Source organism: Hyla sarda, chromosome 7, assembly GCF_029499605.1.
Source record: "Hyla sarda isolate aHylSar1 chromosome 7, aHylSar1.hap1, whole genome shotgun sequence".
NCBI lineage: Eukaryota > Metazoa > Chordata > Amphibia > Anura > Hylidae > Hyla > Hyla sarda.
In genome coordinates, this window is record NC_079195.1 from 184,304,726 (window position 1) to 184,324,520 (window position 19,795).

The 19,795-nt window shown below is 44.2% G+C and overlaps 1 protein-coding gene across 4 annotated transcripts in view; it reads left to right on the forward strand.

Annotated features, from left to right (window-relative positions):
- LOC130282098 (membrane-spanning 4-domains subfamily A member 8-like) overlaps nt 1–16,937 on the forward strand; it is a 48,299-nt gene extending 31,362 nt beyond the window's left edge. For all 4 annotated transcript variants that reach the window (XM_056529988.1, XM_056529986.1, XM_056529989.1 and 1 more), the window contains 4 exons: nt 6,232–6,288; nt 8,187–8,309; nt 12,575–12,697; nt 16,498–16,937. In XM_056529988.1, the coding sequence (XP_056385963.1) occupies nt 6,232–6,288; nt 8,187–8,309; nt 12,575–12,697; nt 16,498–16,647 (453 nt within the window). In that variant the 3' untranslated portion in view covers nt 16,648–16,937. The remainder of the gene's footprint in view (nt 1–6,231; nt 6,289–8,186; nt 8,310–12,574; nt 12,698–16,497) is intronic.
- Nucleotides 16,938–19,795: the final 2,858 nt, after the last annotated feature.

Below are 19,795 nucleotides of genomic sequence, written 5' to 3' on the forward strand. Positions count from 1 at the left end.
AATCTGGCTTGGGGGGTGCAGGCGCGGCATCCCTGGCAGCTCCGCTGGCTGTCTTATCTGGGGATGCTGTGTCTCACTCTGATTATAAGGTAATATAGGGAAGGTATGGTTCTGGCTGGCTCTGCCCGCAGTGGTAGTGGGGGCCAGGAGCGGCAAGCTGGTGAGTTAAATCGGTGCTGGGGGGTGGCACGGCCTCAGCATTTCGCGAAGCCCGCTAGCTGCCTCATGACGGCATGTGGACCACCCGCACCGCTACAATTGTCTATGCCCTTGGGACAGGTTGCGGCAGCTGCCCAGTTCTCTGCATGGCCGCTCGTCAGGCGGTCCTGTCAGCTTGTCTGCTGTCGTTAATCTAAAGTATAGTGCAATGCTCTGCGGAGGGTTGTTTCCATATAACGTTTGCTGTATACAGTGTGGTTCAATGCTCTGCAAAGAGTAGTTTCAATATAACTTTTGCTGTGTGCTGCGGTGCTCTGCGGGGTATATGGTGCCCTTGCAGTATACGGTACAGTGTAATGCTCTGCACAGGGTCTCCTTACAATATAACACGTACTGTATGGTGCAGTGCTCTGCAGATGGTCTCGTTACAATATAGTATACATGATATACAGTTCTACAAAAAAGAGGATTGCAGCAGCACACATTGGTCAAAAAATTGAGGCTCTTAGCGCACTTTTTGATCAAAACGTGTCCCCCATTCACCATGGGGAGGTGGCCTTATTTAGGATGGGACCCTAGCATAAATTCTGAGCCTAACTCTCAGATACCAACTCACCTTTGCCGGGCATATAGCCCTTGACTGGGTGACATGCTGGATCCATATACAATTTAAAACACCACCTGTGAGAAAGGGGGAGGGGTGCACAGCTAAAGAGGGTGCCATTCCCCCTGAATTGTAAATACAAGCAAAAATAAAAATAGCCAGCACAACAACCTAATACAAGGGTGCACACTGCTGTGACAGATACAGAGTATACAAAAAAGAGGATTGCAGCAGCACACATTGGTCCAAAAAATTGAGGCTCTTAGCGCACTTTTTGATCAAAACGTGTCCCCCATCCACCACGGGGAGGTGGCCTCATTTAGGATGGGACCCTAGCACAAATTCTGAGCCTAACGCTCAGATACCAACTCGCCTCTGCTGGGCACGTTTTGATCAAAAAGTGCGCTAAGAGCCTCAATTTTTTGACCAATGTGTGCTGCTGCAATCCTCTTTTTTGTATACTCTGTATCTGCCACAGCAGTGTGCACCCGTATATTAGGTTGTTGTGCTGGCTATTTTTATTTTTGCTGATATACAGTTATGGTGCAATGCTCTGCAGATGGTATCGTTACGATATAGTATACATGATATATAGTTATGGTGCAATGCTCTGCAGATGGTCTTGTTACAATATAATATATACTATATACAGTGTAGTGCAATACTCTACAGATGGTCTCATTATAAACAAACTTTATACAGTTAGTGTAATCCTCTGCAGATGGGATGGTTTCAATATAACATACTATATAGGGTATAGTGCAATGCTCTGCAGAGGGTCGTTACAGTTAGCATGTGCAGTGTGGTGCAATGCTCTGCAAAGGGTCTCGTTGCAACACAGGGTGGCATGTACTGTGTTTGGTGTGGTGCAATACTCTACAGAGGATTTCGTTGCAGGGTAGCATATGCTGTGTGGGGTGATGCAGTGCTCTGCAGAGTATAGTATACAGTATAGTATACAGTAGGGTGCAATGCTCTGTAGAGATATAACATAGGCTACATCTAATTAAATGATAGTATACACAGTGTAATACTCGTTGTTTGCACGATCATGGTATCCATACGGTTGATACGCTTGGTTTATAATGGGCATACACGCATTACTGGTACAAGGTGCACGAGTAGAGCATCTTCACGGTTTGATAACTCCATGAGTTTCTTATCGTCCGTACACGCTTAGTATGTATACAGTTTCATGTGCTAATATCATTATACGGTACATATATTTTCAGCATTTATGCTGTACACTCGTTTATGCTGTTCACCTCCATGGTTATTCTCTCACTCGCTTGTGTTATACACGGTCCACAAACTTGGCATTTATGCTGTTCACATATTCTTGGCATGTTCATGGTCTTACGTTCTTTCTATACCATGTTACGTTCAAGGCAGTCAAACACCTCGTACTTATCACTGGTTCATACGCTCAAAGTGTCATTCGGTTCATATGTTAATGGTAATTCATACTGGTTATGGCAGTATACTGCCTATGGCAATTATATGGTTCATACACTCATGGCAGTTATAGTGGTCACACGCTCATGGTTCTTAAGTTGTTCACATGTTCACCGCATTCATACAAGCAGGTTCATACGGTTCTCACACGTAGTGTCATGCTGTTTCCTGCGGTTGTGGCCACGCGCTCATAGCATTTTTACAGCATTATACTGCTCATAGTACTCATACCTCATAGCGTCATACCACATATTAATTCATAGCACTCATGCCGCACATGTGCTCAACGGTTATACTGCACATGTACTTGTAGCGTTTATACTGCACATACACATGGCCTACATCAGGCACATACACTCTTAGCATTGATACCGCAAGTATACTCATAGCATTATACTGCTCATAGTATCATAACACTATACGCTCATAGCATTTATACCACATATACGCTCGTTGTAGTCATACCACAGACATGCTCACGTTATGTATATTGCACATATAATTCTAGCAATACACTACACGGACATTTGTAGCAATCAGTCTGTACATACGATGGTAGTATTTATTATGCTGACACGTTGTAATACTCATTCTGCATACATGTAGCATTAATTCTGTTATGTTCTCTGCACTAACATCTATAGCGTTTACTGCACATAGGTAACGGTATTTATTCTGCATGTTCATCCGTAGCGTCTACGGGTCAATGTCGGTTGCTACTGACTCGTTCAGAGCAATCACATTGTTGTGTATTGTCATGACCTGACACGTTCTCAGGTCAGATATAACCTCTTCGGTTGTATTTCATGACTACGTTATCAGTTAGTTATAGTACACATATTCAACTATCCGGCACAGGTACTCGTTGAAAGGGTGGTCATTCATTTTAGTGGCACTAATCGGCTGTTCAATACCCGGTCACCTGACTCGTTCCTTCAGGATTAGCGGTTGAATCGCGGTTGTTACTGACTCACATTCAGAGCAACCAATTTCAGGAATAATTACAATGTTACCCTGTTGCCTGACTCACCGCTGCCGGGCTCCGGTTGCCCATTGCAACCCACCCGGCACCCCCCCCCCTTTGTTTCTTCTTACCCTTCAGGCTCTCAGGGCATTCAGGTGGCCCACGGTCTCAGTAGAAGGTCGGTGTAGCCACTGTCATTCAGTGGCCAGGTGCAATCATTATGTTTTCGTGTTTGCAGTTTTCTTCCTGTCAACATCAAAGTTCCTATCAGGGAATTATGTTCCTATCAGGGCATATGTAAACTGACCGTTCCTGACATGTCTGCAGTACACTCATAGGGTTGTTTTTTTTGTTTTTGTTTTGGTGGCTTGGTACTGACACGTCCTCAGAGCAGGCTGCCTTAAGTCACACATTCCCTCACGTTTTACTCAAGTATTTCAAAGCCAGCACGCTACCCACTTTTCTGACTCTTCTTCAGATGAGTCACAGTCCCCATAAACACAGCAGCGCACTTTTTTTTGTTATTGACCCATCTTCAGAGCAATGCCACACAGTCGACTAGTTCTGACTCTTCTTCAGAGCAGTTTTAGGGTCTGGGTGGTGCACAGTACTACGGGTCACGTCCACGTCCACAGAGCAGACCACACAAACTAATTTGATTCCTTTCTCAAATAGTCTGAGTAGGGGTATCAGTGCATATGCTTGTTGCTGCCACATATTCAGAGCATGCCACATAGTCTACTGTTCCTGACTCCTTTTCAGAACAGTCTCAGTTCATTTAGTATTGCATCACATGTTTGTTACTGACACGTCTTCAGAGCAGGCCATGTAATTCAACTGTTCCTGACTCATCTTCAGAACAGTCTCGGTGGTTAAGTACGTCATCCACATGCTTGTTGTTGACACGCCTTCATAGCAGGCCACGTAGTCTACTGTTCCTGACTCTTCTTCAGAACAGTCTCAGTTCTTTTTAGTACTGTATCACATGCTTGTTACTGATAAGTCTTCAGAGCCGGCCACGTAGTCTACTGTTCCTGACTCCTCTTCAGAACAGTCAGTTAAGTACGTCATGCACATGCTTGTTGCTAACACTTCTTCAGAGCAGGCCAAGTAGTCTACTGTTCCTGACACGTCTTCAGAGCAGGCCACGTAATTCCACTGTTCCTGACTCCTCTTCAGAACAGTCGGTTAAGTACGTCATCCACATGCTTGTTGCTAACACGTCTTCAGAGCAGGCCAAGTAGTCTACTGTTCCTGACTCCTCTTCAGAACAGTCTCAGTTCATTTAGTATGGCATCCCATGTTTGTTACTGACACGCCTTCAGAGCAGGCCACGTAATTCCACTGTTCCTGACTCCTCTTTAGAACTGTCTCTGTTGTTAAGTACGTCATCCACATACTTGTTACTGACACGTATTCAGAGCATGCCACGTAGTCTACTGGTCCTGACTTGTCTTCAGAACAGTCTCGGTTCTTTAGTACTGTATTACATGCTTGTTACTGACACATCTTCAGAGCAGGCCACATAATGCCGCTGTTCCTGACTCTTCTTCAGAACAGTCTCAGTACTTATACTACAGCGTCACGTACTTGTTATTTCATATGTTCCCGGAGCAGCCCACGCAAACCACTGTTCCTGACCCATTTCTCAGAATAGTCTTTAGGTAGGGGTAGCAACATTACACGCCTGTTGCTGACGCTTCCTCAGAGCAGACCATATGGTTGATTGTCCCTCACTTGTTCACAGCAGTCTCAGGGGCCAGAAAAAAAAATCAAGTTAAAGGGGTAATGTCAGTTGTTACTGACTCGTTTTCAGAGCAATTTTGTTGTTTGTTATATTTGTTATGACCTGACACGTTTTCAGGTCAGATACAACCTCGTCTGTTGTATTTCTCGATTACGTTATCATTTCGTTGTAGTACACAGATTCAACTATCCGGCATAGTTGCACGTTCTCTTTTAAGGAGGGTCGGCATTTAGTTGTAGATATATTGTGTATTTAATACAGTTACATGACTCATTTCTTTAGGATCGGGGATTGAATCGTGGTTACTGCTGTCTCATTTCAGAGCAATTGATTTTGACATGATTGTGTAGGTAATCTGAGATGTTTCAGATCGCATACAGTCTCACTATGGCATTTCACACTTACGTATTATGAAAATAAAAAAGGGGTTTAAAAAGACTTGTTACGTTTACAGGCACGATGATTTCACACAGACCTGTCATGTCTACAGGCTCGAGTTAAGGCCTGACTGTGTCACAAAGACCTGTCAGGTCTACAACCATGATGGTTCACCTAAACACTGGTCACGTCTACAGGTACGTTGCTCACACAGGGAGCTGTCATCTGCAACGGGTCATCACTCCCAAGTCCAGTTGGGTCAGTACATTGGCTAATTAGGTATGTCTGTTGTTACAGTCTCAATCAGGTAAGGTGCCTTCCTGAACCTTGTCAGGCGACATGATCCACATGGTCTATCAGATAGATAGGTATTTCTTGTCATTTACCTGTCAGTTTAGTTTTGCCTCATAAATAGCAGGGGATTGGTGCTTGTCAGACCTGCCATGAAGTTAGCCTTTCCGTGTCCATTTGAAGTAATGTCACAAGTAGGGATGGTACTAGGTATAGTTCAGTTAGTATTTGGCAGGGAATGTTATCATTCTCAGGTGGTTTCTTTACAGATGGACGTTACTGCCACAGTTTCCAAGGTATGGTTACCACCTCTAGTAGTCACTAGTTGGTCAGGGCTACTCTCTCAGCACACTAGGTATAGTCTACTTCGGGTATGTGAAGATTGATGCTGGGTGTAGGATGTGTTATTTCAGGAATTGTATTTATCCTAGCATGGTTGCTTTTTGCCCTCTATAGGCGTGCCCTCATTGCGCGGTTATGGCACAACTCAGACCGCTATGCTAGGGTAAGATCTTGTATAGGTATGTAGGCAATCTTTCCTGTCACTAGTACATGTATGGAGCCCCGAACACAAACTATAAAATGGTTGAAAGGACAGCACATACTTAATGTAGTAATTTATTTATTTTTCAGTATATCATTGCAGGATCCCTGACAATAGCAGCTCAGGCTAAACCCAGCATCTGCCTGGTGAGTAATGTCTTAAAAAGGAATACTGTCTGTGTCATTATTATTAACATTATTTTCCCCCTTTTTGAAGAATTCTGCACACTCCTAATTCTAGCTCTTAGAAGAAAAGCGCAAGCAAGGATGATCACTGCATAAAGTGCACGGCAATAGGCTGAGCACTTCTGTCCCTTTTGTTCCAGTGATCATTGCGAGTGTTAATACCCAGAACCTAAGCTCCCTTTTTTATTTTTTATTTATTTTTTTTGCAGTGGTGTACTTGCTATATTTTCTGTTTTGTTTTATTGTTTTGTTTTCTCCTTGTGTGTTTCCCGAGTAGGGATGTTTTTGAGTTACAGCCGGATAGTGCTTTATTTATTTATTTTAAGCCAAGTTGTGCTATTATTATGTTCATTTTCAGTTTTCGGTATGTGTGTGTCAGTGTGCTGTTTAGATAGTTTGGTTAGGTAAGTGGGTTTATTTATTTATTTTTCTGTTAAGCTGGGCGGCCAGGCAGGGTTTTGTTTTTGATTTGTTATAGCTGGTTAAGCTTGTTTTCTTTTCCTTTTTTCTGTATTGGATACGTTTTGTATTTTTATAATAAAAAGAGTGTCAGCAGAGAGCACTGTGGTCAGAATGGGAAAACACCACACAACTTCCTCTGTAGTATACAGCAGCTAGTAGGTCCTGGAAGGATAAGGATTTTTAAATTGACAATTTTTATTGCCTTTGAAGTATGGCATGCAAATAAGCAACATAGTAGCATAGTTGGAAGTCATCCACTTTTGTATATTGCCTTGCATTGTTGATCCCATTAGGTAGAAGCCATTTTTTTTCTCATCTTATTGAAAATAAATTCTCCCTAACTCATATAATCACCATAACTTTTATATAACTTATTATAGACCCTAGAAATGCACCCAAGCCACTTTTAAACTATAGTAGTGATTTCACTATGACGGCTTCTTCTGATAGAGCGCTCCATAGTCTTCTTGCTCTTACAGTATAGAATTCCCTTCTATGTTGGGGTAGAAACTTCTACCCCAATTTTTCCTCTGTGAATCTGTACAAAATTGGATACACAGTATGGGCCCAGGGCATGCTCCTGGATATAGCCAAGTGCAGAAGGCCATAGACAAGCTCAATTCCCAATGTCAATGTAGCATATGTCAGTCGCCACAGAGCAGTGTTTCCAAGCCAGTGTACCTCCAGCTGTTGCAAAACTACAACTCCCAGAGAGTTGAAGTTTTGCAACTGTTGGAGGCATATTGGTTGGGAAACAATGCCACAGAGGCCTACAGGCCATATTCCAAGCCTCAACCTGAAACTTCTTAAAGCAGTATTCCAGAAAAAAAATTCTCATATCAACTGGCTCCAGAAAGTTAAACTTCCACAGGAAGTTCTTTTCTTTTTGAATTTCTTTTCAGTCTGAGCACAGTGCTCTCTGTCACCACTGTCTGTCTCAGGAACTGTCCAGAGCAGGAGAGGTTTGCTATGGGCATTTGCTCCTACTCTGGAAGAGACAGACAGAGGTGTCAGCAGAGAGCACTGTTGTCAGACATGAAAGAACAACTCAATTTTAGCTGATAGGAAATGGAAGGATTAAGATCTTTTAAATATAAGTAATTTACACATCTGTTTAACTTTCTGGAGCCAGTTGATATGAAACAAAGTTTTTTTTACTGGAATACCCTTTTAAGTTAGGCAAAATAAATATCAGAATGAGGATTGTATATAATATTACAAAGCAGCAGAACAAACTGGATAACCCTTAGAGTCAATCCGAATGTATATCACAGCCCTATAGCCTCTAGTAGCAGATATAATTAAAACGTATAAACTTTATTGATATACCTTAAAATATTGTATATAATCATATTTTTTTGTTTTTACTTACCTTTCTGCTTTTCTTTCTTGAACAGATCAAAGGCTCTCTGTCCCTGAACATATTGACTATAGTATTCAGTGCAATTGGACTGGTGCTGACCTGTGTAGACCTGGGGATTATTTGGTGTTTTCCCCGCAGGTTGTGTCGCAGTAGAATTGTAAGTTTACATCACACAGTATACAGATACAATAATACCAAATGGGTAACTGGAATGTTTAAAATGGGCAAGGCTACCAATTGCCCTGAGATTAATTTCCCCCATCACTTTAACCCCTTAAGGACACAGGGCGTATCCATACGCCCCCGTTTCCAAGTCCTTAAGTACACAGGGCGTATGGATACGCCCTGCGTATTTCAGGCCCCAGCCGCTAACTGGAGCCGAGCCGGTGCCGGATGCCTGCTGAAATCGTTCAGCAGGCATCCCGGCATATCGCCCATGGGGGGGTCATTATGTCCCCCCATGTCGGCGATTGCCGCAGATCGCTGGACAATTCAGTCCAGCAATCTGCGGCGGATTCCGGGTCAATCGGGTCTCCAGTGACCCGGTGACCCGGAATTACTGGCTGCTCGGTGCCGTCAGACGGCCCCGAACAGCCATAGCCAGCAGGGGTGAGGTGGCACTGGTGCCACCTCACGATCGCCCTGATTCGTCGGCCGGATTCCCGGCCGACCAATCAGGGCGCCTGCTGCGGGTGTCACTCCCCGGGTGCTGGGGACCCCGATCCCCGGCGTCCCTGCTGGGATCGGGGCCCCAGGAGCGGCGGCGGCGAGGGACTGACCTGCGCGGCGGCGACGGTGTGGAGCAGCAGCAGGAGGTGAGTGACAGCCTCCTGCTGTTGCTTAGCAACAGCAGGAGGCATGCAAAAAGGGCATGCTGGGAGCTGTAGTTATGCAACAGCAGGAGGCAGACCACCACAACTCCTAGCATTCCCTTATGGGCATGCTGGGACTTGTAGTTTTGCAACAGCTGGAGGCACATTTTTCTATGGAAAAGTGTACCATCAGCTGTTGTATAACTACAACTCCCAGCTTGCATAATCAGCTAAAGTGCATGCTGGGAGTTGTAGTGGTGCATCTGGTGGTTGCATAACTACAACTCCCAGCATGCCCGTTGGCTGTCGGTGACTGCTGAGAGTTGTAGTTTTGCAACAGCTGAAGGCACAGTGAGTTAAGTAGCAAACCAGTGTGTCTCCAGCTGTTGCATAACTACAATCCCCAGCATCCCCAGCCAAAGTAGTATGCCTCCGGCTGTTACATAACTACAAGACCCAGCATGCCCTTCCGCTGTCCGTACATGCTGGGGGTTGTAGCTTTTGCAACAGCTGAAGGCACACTGGTTGCAAAACACTGAGTTTGTTACCAAACTCAGTGTTTCACAACCAGTGTGCCTCCAGCTGTTGCAAAACTACAACTCCCAGCATGCACTGATCGTACATGCTGGGAGTTGTAGTTTTGCAACAGCTGAACGTTCCCCCCCCCCCCCCCCCAATGTGAACGTACAGGGTACACTCACATGGGCGGAGGATTACAGTAAGTATCCGGCTGCAAGTTTGAGCTGCGGCAAATTTTCTGCCGCAGTTCAAACTGCCAGCGAGAAACTACTGTGAACCCCGGCCTGTGTGACTGTACCCTAAAAACACTACACTAAAAAAAAAAAAAAAAAAAAGTAAAAAACACTACATATACACATACCCCTACACAGCCCCCCTCCCCTCCCCAATAAAAATGAAAAACGTCTGGTACGCCACTGTTTCCAATACGGAGCCTCCAGCTGTTGCAAAACAACTACTCCCAGTATTGCCAGATAGCCACTGACTGTCCAGGCATGCTGGGAGTTTTACAACAGCTGGAGACACCCTGTTTGGGAATCACTGGCGTAGAATACCCCTATGTCCACCCCTATGCAAGTCCCTAATTTAGGACTCAAATGCGCATGGCGCTAAATTTGGAGCCCTGTCGTATTTCAAGGCAACAGTTAAGGGTCACACATGGGGTATCGCCGTACTTGGGAGAAATTGTGTTACAAATTTTGGGGGGTATCTTCTGCTCTTACCCTTTATAAAAGTGTAAAATTTTTGGAAAAACAAGCATTTTAGGTAAAAGAGAATTTTTTTTTTTTTTTACATATGCAAAAGTCGTGAATCACCTGTGAGGTATTAAGGTTCACTTTACCCCTTGTTACGTTCCCTGAGGGGTCTAGTTTCCAAAATGATATACCATGTGTTTTTTTTTTTTTTTTTGCTGTCCTGGCACTATAGGGGCTTCCTAAAGGTGACATGCCCCCCAAAAACCATTTGTCGCTCCTTCCCTTCTGAGCCCTCTACTGCGCCCACTGAACAATTAACATAGACATATGAGGTATGTGCTTACTCGAGAGAAATTGGGTTACAAATACAAGTAAAAATTTTCTCCTTTTTACCCCTTGCAAAAATTCAAAAATTGGGTCTACAAGAACATGCGAGTGTAAAAAATGAAGATTTTGAATTTTCTCCTTCACTTTGCTGCTATTCCTGTGAAACACCTAAAGGGTTAATACACTTACTGAATGTCATTTTGAATACTTTGGGGGGTGTAGTTTTTATAATGGGGTCTTTTATGGGGTAATTCAAATATGAAGACCCTTCAAATCCACTTCAAAACTGAACTGGTCCCTGAAAAATAGTGAGTTTGAAAATTTTGTGAAAAATTTCAAAATTGCTGCTGAACTTTGAAGCCCTCTGGTGTCTTCCAAAAGTAAAAACTCATCAATTTTATGATGCAAACATAAAGTAGACATATTGTATATGTGACCCCAAAAAAATTGATTTTGAATATCCATTTTCCTTACAAGCAGAGAGCTTCAAAGTTAGAAAAATGCAACATTTTCATTTTTTTTCATCAAATTTGGGGATTTTTCACCAAGAAAGGATGCAAGTTACCATAAAATTTTACCACTAAGTTAAAGTAGAATATGTCACGAAAAAACTATCTCGGAATCAGAATGATAACTAAAAGCATTCCAGAGTTATTAATGTTTAATGTGACAGTGGTCAGATTTGCAAAAAACGCTCTGGTCCTTAAGGTGTAAAATGGCCTGGTCCTTAAGGGGTTAAAGGACATCCCTGTGTCCCGAAAAATCTTTTTGGGACACAATGATGCCCCCACTAACTCTCTGCGGCCCCGCATTAACTTTAAAAACGCAGGGGCCACCAGGAGGTAGCGCACACATGGACGTCACTGATGTCCCATGTGTGTGCCCATAGGAACGGAGGAGTGGAGCATTGGAACATCGAGCAGGAGGACACGCGCTGGCCAGCATGGTTACCAGCTGCTAGTCAGCTTCAGTGTCCCAACCTCCGGTCCCGTGTACCCGGACCAGAGGAGCGGTGGACGGAGCACTGAGGTGGGGCCGTACACAGACATACAGCCTCCAGCCAAACACTGTATATGGCTGGAACCTGTATGTCTGTGGGGGGCCACTGCCAACCTAATGTGGGGGGAACTATACTGCCAACCTAATGTGGGGGAACATGCTGCCAACCTAATGTGGGGGGAACTATGCTGTCAACCTAATGTGGGGGGAACTATGCAGTCAACCTAATGTGGGGGGAACTATGCAGTCAACCTAATGTGGGGGAACTATGCTGCCAACCTAATGTGGGGGGAACTGTGCTGCCAACCAAATCTGAGGGGAACTGTGCTGCCAACTTAATGTGTGTGTGTGGGGGGGGGGGGTCTATGCTGCTTACTTAAAGGGGTACTCCACTGCCTCAGCGTTCCGAACATTATTTTCCGAACGCTGGGTGTGATGTCAAGAGAGTCGGGGGTGTAACATCCTGCCACGCCCCCTCAATGCAAGTCTATGGGAGGGGGGCGGGTAGACCACTGCACGATACTCTTCTTATTGTGCCCCTCCTGAGACTAGACTCTGGATCTGCCCCTGGTCAGTCAGTCAAGTTAAATCTTTCAATTCACTGTGTGCTGCTAGAAATCTTAAAGCTGCATTCAATAGCAACTACAACTCCCAGCAAGGCGACAGGCTCTCCAGGTTCCACTCTGCCCATCCCTCTGCACAATAAACAAAGAAAAACAAACTGTGATAATGAATGAAAATAATTACAGAATTATAGCATGTTATCCAAAGAAATACTTCATGAGACTTTGGCTGGGTTCACACTACACTGTGCTGATGTATGTGGCCCAGCTTTATAGTATGTTAGTGTGGCGCCTGGCCAGGAACTGACTGTGTGCAGGGTGTAGAAATCAGTTTGTGACTCCATGATGCTAAGACACCGTTAACCTACACGGTCCACGGTTTGGATAGCTTCTCATGGGCCAGGTGTGGGGTAATGAATACACCGATGCCAAGTTACTGATCACTATCTTTACTTTGCTGGAGGTAGCAGATCTCAAACAATACAGTTTATCATTTTTTTTCAACAGATTGGAGGATATTTCATTGACTCAATTCTTCTTGTGACAAATCTTCTGCTTTTCTGCTTAGCGATGTCTTTGTCAGTCTTTGGATGTCGCTCTTTGAGTCAAGCATCTTCTATTGTTCCTCAGGTAAGAGACACTTTAAGATTTTACTTCTACCCTATAGGAAGATTGAAAAAATCTATTCAAAACATAACTGTAGCTGCTTGGATTTCAAGGGAATGTGGCCAATAATCAAATTCACATTCTTGGGATGTTCACACCTAACATATGCTGTTGATTTTATGATGCAGATTTTACGCTGGTTTTCTTTATTTATGTTATGCATAATTCTGCAGCATATGTAGAATACACTTGCATACTTTTAAAGGTGTTGTGTGAGATTAGGAAATAGGTTTAAGTTTCTTCCTAAAACAGCGCTACTTGTGCCCATGGGCTGTGTCTGGTACTGGAGTTCTGTCCAGTTCATCTTGTTGCTGCAGTATAATGGATGCAGCTTGTGGATAAGTGTTGTGCCATTTCTTGAATAAGCAGACTTTTTTCTAATCTCATAGAATGCTTTTAATAAATAGTTTGTCATACTTTTTTTTTTTCTTCTCAATCTATCCGACCGGTATAATTTCCTTCAAAGTGCTTTATTATTAATTACCAGATCCCCTAAATACCACAGTGAGCTTACACAACTGATACTATGCTGCCTAATTTAATATCATACCACCTAACTGGAGAACGTATGATCAAGTATTCAATTCAAAATTTGTGTTCCACAAGATAAATAAAACATTAATCAATATCTGCCCGGAAATGTTTCCAGAGAAAATCCATGCGTGGCAGGGTCCAACTCAGTTAGTAAGTACTAGGGCCACTCAGACATGCGCCTTCTCCTTTAATGGCAATGCATGTTTGAGCAGATTCCGTTGAAAGTTCAGAATGTTGTTCAGAATTAGAATTTTTCCGCTATTTAAATTCTGCTGTCAATGAGAAGCTGCTGCAGTGGAATTCCAGAGTGGAATTTTTCTGCTGGATTCTGCTCGGAAACTTTGCTGTGTGAATGGACTAGATGCTTCAGAGGGAGAGACTTTCTTTGTTGGCATCTTCCTCTTTTGATGATAAGGGTTCTGAAAGTACCAACCCCTTTATTTACTTTGAATTCTCCTATGGAGTTTTCCAAATATCGTAATATAATAGGAGACCATTTTTTCCCCCCCCATACATATTTTTTTTTTTATAATTTAGTAATAAATAAAGCGTGACTAAAATTGCTGCAGTTGGCTGTCCACAGCAAAAATTATGATCAGCAGATGTGGTAGCGGGGTGTGGGATGCAGGGTAAATGTTATAACCCTAGGGGCAGATGTTGCTCACCCTTTGTATTCATGACACCTTAACCACCTGAAGGAATAACGCTGGTTCTGGGGTAGGCACAGGGGCAAAGAAGACACAGATGCCATGTTACGGACAATGGTAGCTTTACTGAGGGTAGACAGTTTGTACAGTCTATGCAGTACAGCCAGGGCCAAAGGAGGTGACCTGTGACAGAGCCTTTGCAGGCTTACTGGGACTTGTAGTAGATTGGGACACTTTAGTGCAGGCCACGGTGACTAGATAGCAGACTTGGCTTGACTGACTTTGTCACTGACAAGACAATGACTTGGCTTACTTGCACTTGACTTTGTGGCTGCAGACTTTAGGCTTGAAGCCTCAAATGCTCTGGACACACACACTGAGACGACTGCACCTCAGCAGGAACAGAAGAGAAGAAATAATAGCTCCACCCCTGGTTTTATAGGGGTTCCTCTGGGGAGTCCAATTGGTCACCTGTGGGTAACAATCACATGATCTAAACAAATTAAAGGTACAGTACATTTTATAAGGCAGAACATATACACACTGGGGAAAACCCTGCAGGGGGCCCTGGGGACACGAAGGGACACTGCCTGACAGGGCAAGGAAGGTACAGGGGAACACCATCCCGTACTGGGCCACCACACAGATAAATGAGAATTTTCTCATATGTTGGCCGAGCACTGCACCTTTTACACAGAGTAATAATCCAATGGCGTTGCTAGGGTTGGTGTCACCGGTACAGTAGAAAATGGTGTCACCCCACCCCACAATTTTTAGCCTGCCTGATGGACGCCCACAGTGTAGTATGCCACAGAACATGATTTCCAGTATGACCTAAGCAGTGGTAAGGGTATGCTGGAGGTTGATATTTCACCCATCATCACTACAGAACTTACAAGTGACTACAGCTCTGATGGGACAATCTGGCAGAATACACAATGATATAATTCAACTGTTACATACCGTTGTGACTTTTTTACAACTAAATATTTTGTAGAAATTGATGCCTAGAAGGTATTGGCTCTTCACCTTGTCAACAGATTCTGATCCTCTTAATGAAAAAAATAATAATAATTAATATAACCCTGCCACACACACCGTGCCATCTGAATATAACCCTGTAACACACTGTGCCCCCTGATACTGCCACATATGCCACCCTCTGAATATAATATTGTCATTCACCGTACCCACTATGCCTCAGGCTTTCCCAGTCTCATTACTATCCCTTATGCCCCTCCAAGCCCCTACATTACTGTGTCTCATGCCGCTTAAGCCGCCACATTACTGTGCTTTATGCCCCTCAAAGCCCCAAAATTACTGGGCCTCCTGCCTGCCCCATTATTGTGCCCCATGTCTGCCCTCCCCACTCCCTATTACTGTGCCTTATGCCTCCCCCCCCCCCCTCCATTACTTTGCTTCATGCCTGTCCAAGGGGTGGGGTGTCACTCGGTGCAGTCTGCACCTCCCTAGCAACGCTACTGCAATAATCATGATGATGATATTATAAATAATCCTGTGAACATTTGCCCCCATGTAAAAGCTGCACAGGGAGATCTTGATATAGGGCTGACACGTAACAATATACTCCAGTGGTAAGCTTTTGTACACAAACATGCCCAGCCTGCAGAGCTTAAAGGGGTACTCCACCCCTAGACATCTTATGAGATGTCTGATTGTGGGGGTCCCACCGCTGGTGACCCCTGCGATCTCCCTGCTGCACTCAGCGTTTGTTAGGGGTGTGGGGTGCAGCGCAGGAGGCACGACACGTCACAGTCACGCCCCGCTTGTGACACCACAGCCGCGCCCCCTCAATGCACGTCTATGGGAGGGGGCATGATGGTCACCACGCCCCCTCCCATAGACTTGCATTGAGGGGGCATGGCTCTGATGTCATGAGCGGGGCGTGGCTGTAACGTCACGAGCCTTCGCCCCACATCACCAGTGCACCGCATGTCTGGGGTGCCACAGTTGAGATCGTGGGGGTCCTCAGCAACGGGACCCCCGCAATCAGACATCTTATCTCCTATCCTTTGGATAGGGGATAAGATATCTAGGGGTGGAGTACCCCTTTAAAAAAATAATAAACTTGTACATAACTCCAAATACTCCACCATTGCCTCTGTATTGCTGCTCCCAGTCACGATACGCTCCTCTTCCTGGTGCTGGGGGTCGATCCATCAAAATGCTGCTCAGCCGATCACTGGCCGCAGCGGTGTCCTACCTTAGCCAGTGATTGGTTGGGTGGCAGTGGGACAGATCGACCTCAGCACCAGGAAGAGAATCGTACAGTGACTGGGAGCAGCAATTCGGAGACCGTGAGGGAGTGTAGTGAGGTTTGTAACCCTTTAAAGCAGTGGTCTTCAACCTGCGGACCTCCAGATGTGGCAAAACTACAACTCCCAGCATGCCCGGACAGCCGTTGGCTGTCCGGGCATGCTGGGAGTTGTAGTTTTGCCACATCTGGAGGTCCACAGGTTGGAGACCACTGCTTTAAAGTATAGAGAGCTTATTCAATGAATGCCTTTTTTCTTAGCAGAATATAAAAGTTCCACATTTTTATATTTTACATTTCCCTTGCAGGTCTTTGTAATACAGAATGATGTCGTGATTTCAATGCCCCCATCTGTATACTTTGCAACAGTTCCTGCATTTCCTCAGACACAACCTCCTGCACCCCCACCTCCTCCTTACATGGGGGACACAGAAGATGACATGAAAAAAACAGCATAAAACATCGGGACGAATGTCGCTTGAATCTACAGATACATTAGAAGATCATTGTAATGTAAAATAGTATTTATATAAGGATCTCAAGTGCATTTGGTACTAAAGCACAGCTATATCCTGAATCTGTGCTCTGTCCACACTGGAGTCATGGGTCTTGTTGTCAAAGTTTTTATGAAAAATATCAAGGGTCCAATTTAATCCACTTTGTTAGGGTCCGAACAGATCCTATTGACTTACAATTCATTATTCAGGTTTGTCCAGTGTAAAATTTTTTTCAAATCAACTGGTGCCAGAAAGGTAAACAGATTTGTAAATGACTTCTATTTAAAAAACATTAATCCTTCCAGTACTTATCAGCTGCTGTATGCTCCAGAGGAAGTTGCGTAGTTCTTTTCAGTCTGACCACAGTGCTCTCTGCTGACATCTGTCTGTGATAGGAACTGTCCAGAGCAGGAGAGGTTTGCTATGGAGATTTTCTCCTGCTCCGGACAGTTCCTGACATGGACAGAGGTGTCAGCAGAGAGCACTGAGGTCAGACAGAAAAGCACTAAACAACTTCCTCTGTAGTATACAGCAGCTGATGAGTACTGGAAGGATTAAGGTTTTTTTTTTTTAAATAGAAGTAATTTACAAATCTGTTTAACTTTCTGGCACCATTTAAAAAACATTTGTTTTCCATCCAAGTTCCCCTTTAAATGTCCTTTTCATGTAATTGCATGGAGTCAGCTCCACCTGCTTCCTACTCACTTTATGGTGTTATTTTACATACTGGTTTAAAGTGAAAGATTCCTTAAATTCCCAAAGTTCCTTATTAGGCACAGGCTTTTAAAGGGGTTCTCCACTGCCCTGCCTTCCGGAGCTCCGCTTGCAGCATCTGGAAGTTTATTACTTCGAAAGCTGTGTGCGGGCTTCCGTGTTCGAGGCCGCCCCCTCGTGACGTCACGCCCGCCCCCTCAACAAAAGTCTATGGGAAAGGGGCATGACATTGAGGGGGCGGACGTGACGTCACGAGGGGGCGGCCTCGAACACGGAAGCCCGCACACAGCATTCGGAGTAAAAAACTTCCGGACGCTGCGAGCAGAGCTCCTTAAGACAGGGCAGTGGAGAACCCCTTTAAATAACTCTGGAGTATCTTTGACTGCCTATGCACCAGAAGCTACACCAGATTTGTTGCTATAATTCACTCCAATTTTCTAAAGGAATTATGGGAATGGTGCAGGACTGCAGAAAACCACACCCTTCCTGCTTAGCCACACCCTCTTTTCAGAAAAGTGCGCCAAACTAAGAGTCACATTTCTAGAGTGAAATAAGCCCTTGCACAACAATTATCTACTTTTATGCACCAGGAACCTAGCATATATGTTTTTTTTTCATACAGTCTCCCAATGTATTTAAATGAGCTAGGTCAGTGTCTTCCAACCACGGTGCCTCCAGCTGTTGCAAAACTACAACTCCCAGCATGCACGGACAGACGTTGGCTGTGCAGGCATGCTGGGAGTTGTAGTTTTGCAACAGCAGGAGACGTCCGGATTGGGAAACAATTAGCTAGGCAAATACATGTTTTCTATATATGAAAATGTCCTGCAGTGCTAGGAAGGTGACAGAATACACAGCCTGTAAAGGTTAATCTCAGACATTAATGTATTTAATTCTGCACAAAATATAGCTTTTCATCTATTTGTTGTTTCTGTTTAACCCATCTTATGGCCTCAAGAAAATTGAGCAATACTGTACAAAAGTGTATTGTTTAGACTTATGTGGCCCTGTGCAAAATAAAAATAAAGTCGGAATGTTAAAATACCATGAGAGTGGTATTGCCCAGTCCTTCTTACCCTAATAATGACAAAAACCGGGAGTGGATTGAATTGGCCACAGCAGCAGTTTTATTATAAATTAACATTATAATGTGGTAGCTTGGGGGGTGTAGGGTATGGGGAGTGTAGCTGTGTGGGTATCAAAGGGTGCTTGTTAACCCTTGCTATTCGTGACACCAGGGTGAGGGCTCCTCTATAAAGCTTTTCCTACCACCGCCCTTCCCAGGAACGATAGGGTGGTAGAGGATAATAGGTTTGAGGTAGATAATAATGGATTGTTCACAACCGGAAAGCTTCTGTAAACAGCGTTAACTTTTACTGAAGATTTTCTGTACACTTCAACACAACAGTCTCTTATAACAGCTTCCTTTGGAGATTGACAATGGTTGGGACTTTAGCTTTAAGAGTCTTTTAGTCTATTGCGCTGTTTCACTGGATTTAGGGGAATTAGTTGCGGTCCAGTAGTCACGCTAGCATTAGCAGGAATTAGAGTAAAACTCACGATTTTTTGGTTCTGCTGAGGCCGTAGGTTTTGAGGCCTAGCGTGTCTTTGAAAGTTGCGTTGCCTGTTAGTCCGGCATCCACGAGAGCAGCAACCCAAGAGAGCGATAGTTGGACGCAGCTCCCTTATATGGGCAGGGGCTGGACTAACGCTAATTGGTCCAAACGGATGTCAATCACCATTACAGAGATTTGTGGGTAACACGTGACCCAAGGACCTCCTAAGGTCCTGCAACATACCATAGAAGTTACTAGCATGGTCCTGCAACGCTGAACAAGGTAAGTACTATACATTTCTATAGAATATAGCTATAATTATCAAATATATACACTTATTAATATTAAAGTTAGACTTAAGGAGATGCGACTAGGGGCTTTCCCACCTGAGGAACCCTACCTGAACATAGTTACTCTGACTTTGGGGACCTCTACACTAGGTACTGAATGCAATAAGGTATCAGTCCTAAGACAGGGGGACGAAGTGAAGGTCGGGTACAACCTATAAACCTCCTTAACATTTACTTTTGATGTACATACATTGGTTTGGGTAAACTCACGAACAGGGTTGGTTAGTTCATGAATTTAGTAACAGGATGATATTAGTCACATGAGATACATCTGTGGTGTCCCAGTACGGCATTTCATACGGTACTTATTTATCTATGGGTCCCCGTAGCCAGAGCCCCTAGGACTTAGTAATATCTAGTCAGTCCGCCCCTAGTCGCCTCTATTATAATGTATAGATTCCTAATTTATCCATAGAATAATGTATATAGTATTATTTCTGCATATAAATGGTTAATTACTGGTTTCCATGGTGTCGCAGGGCCATCGGG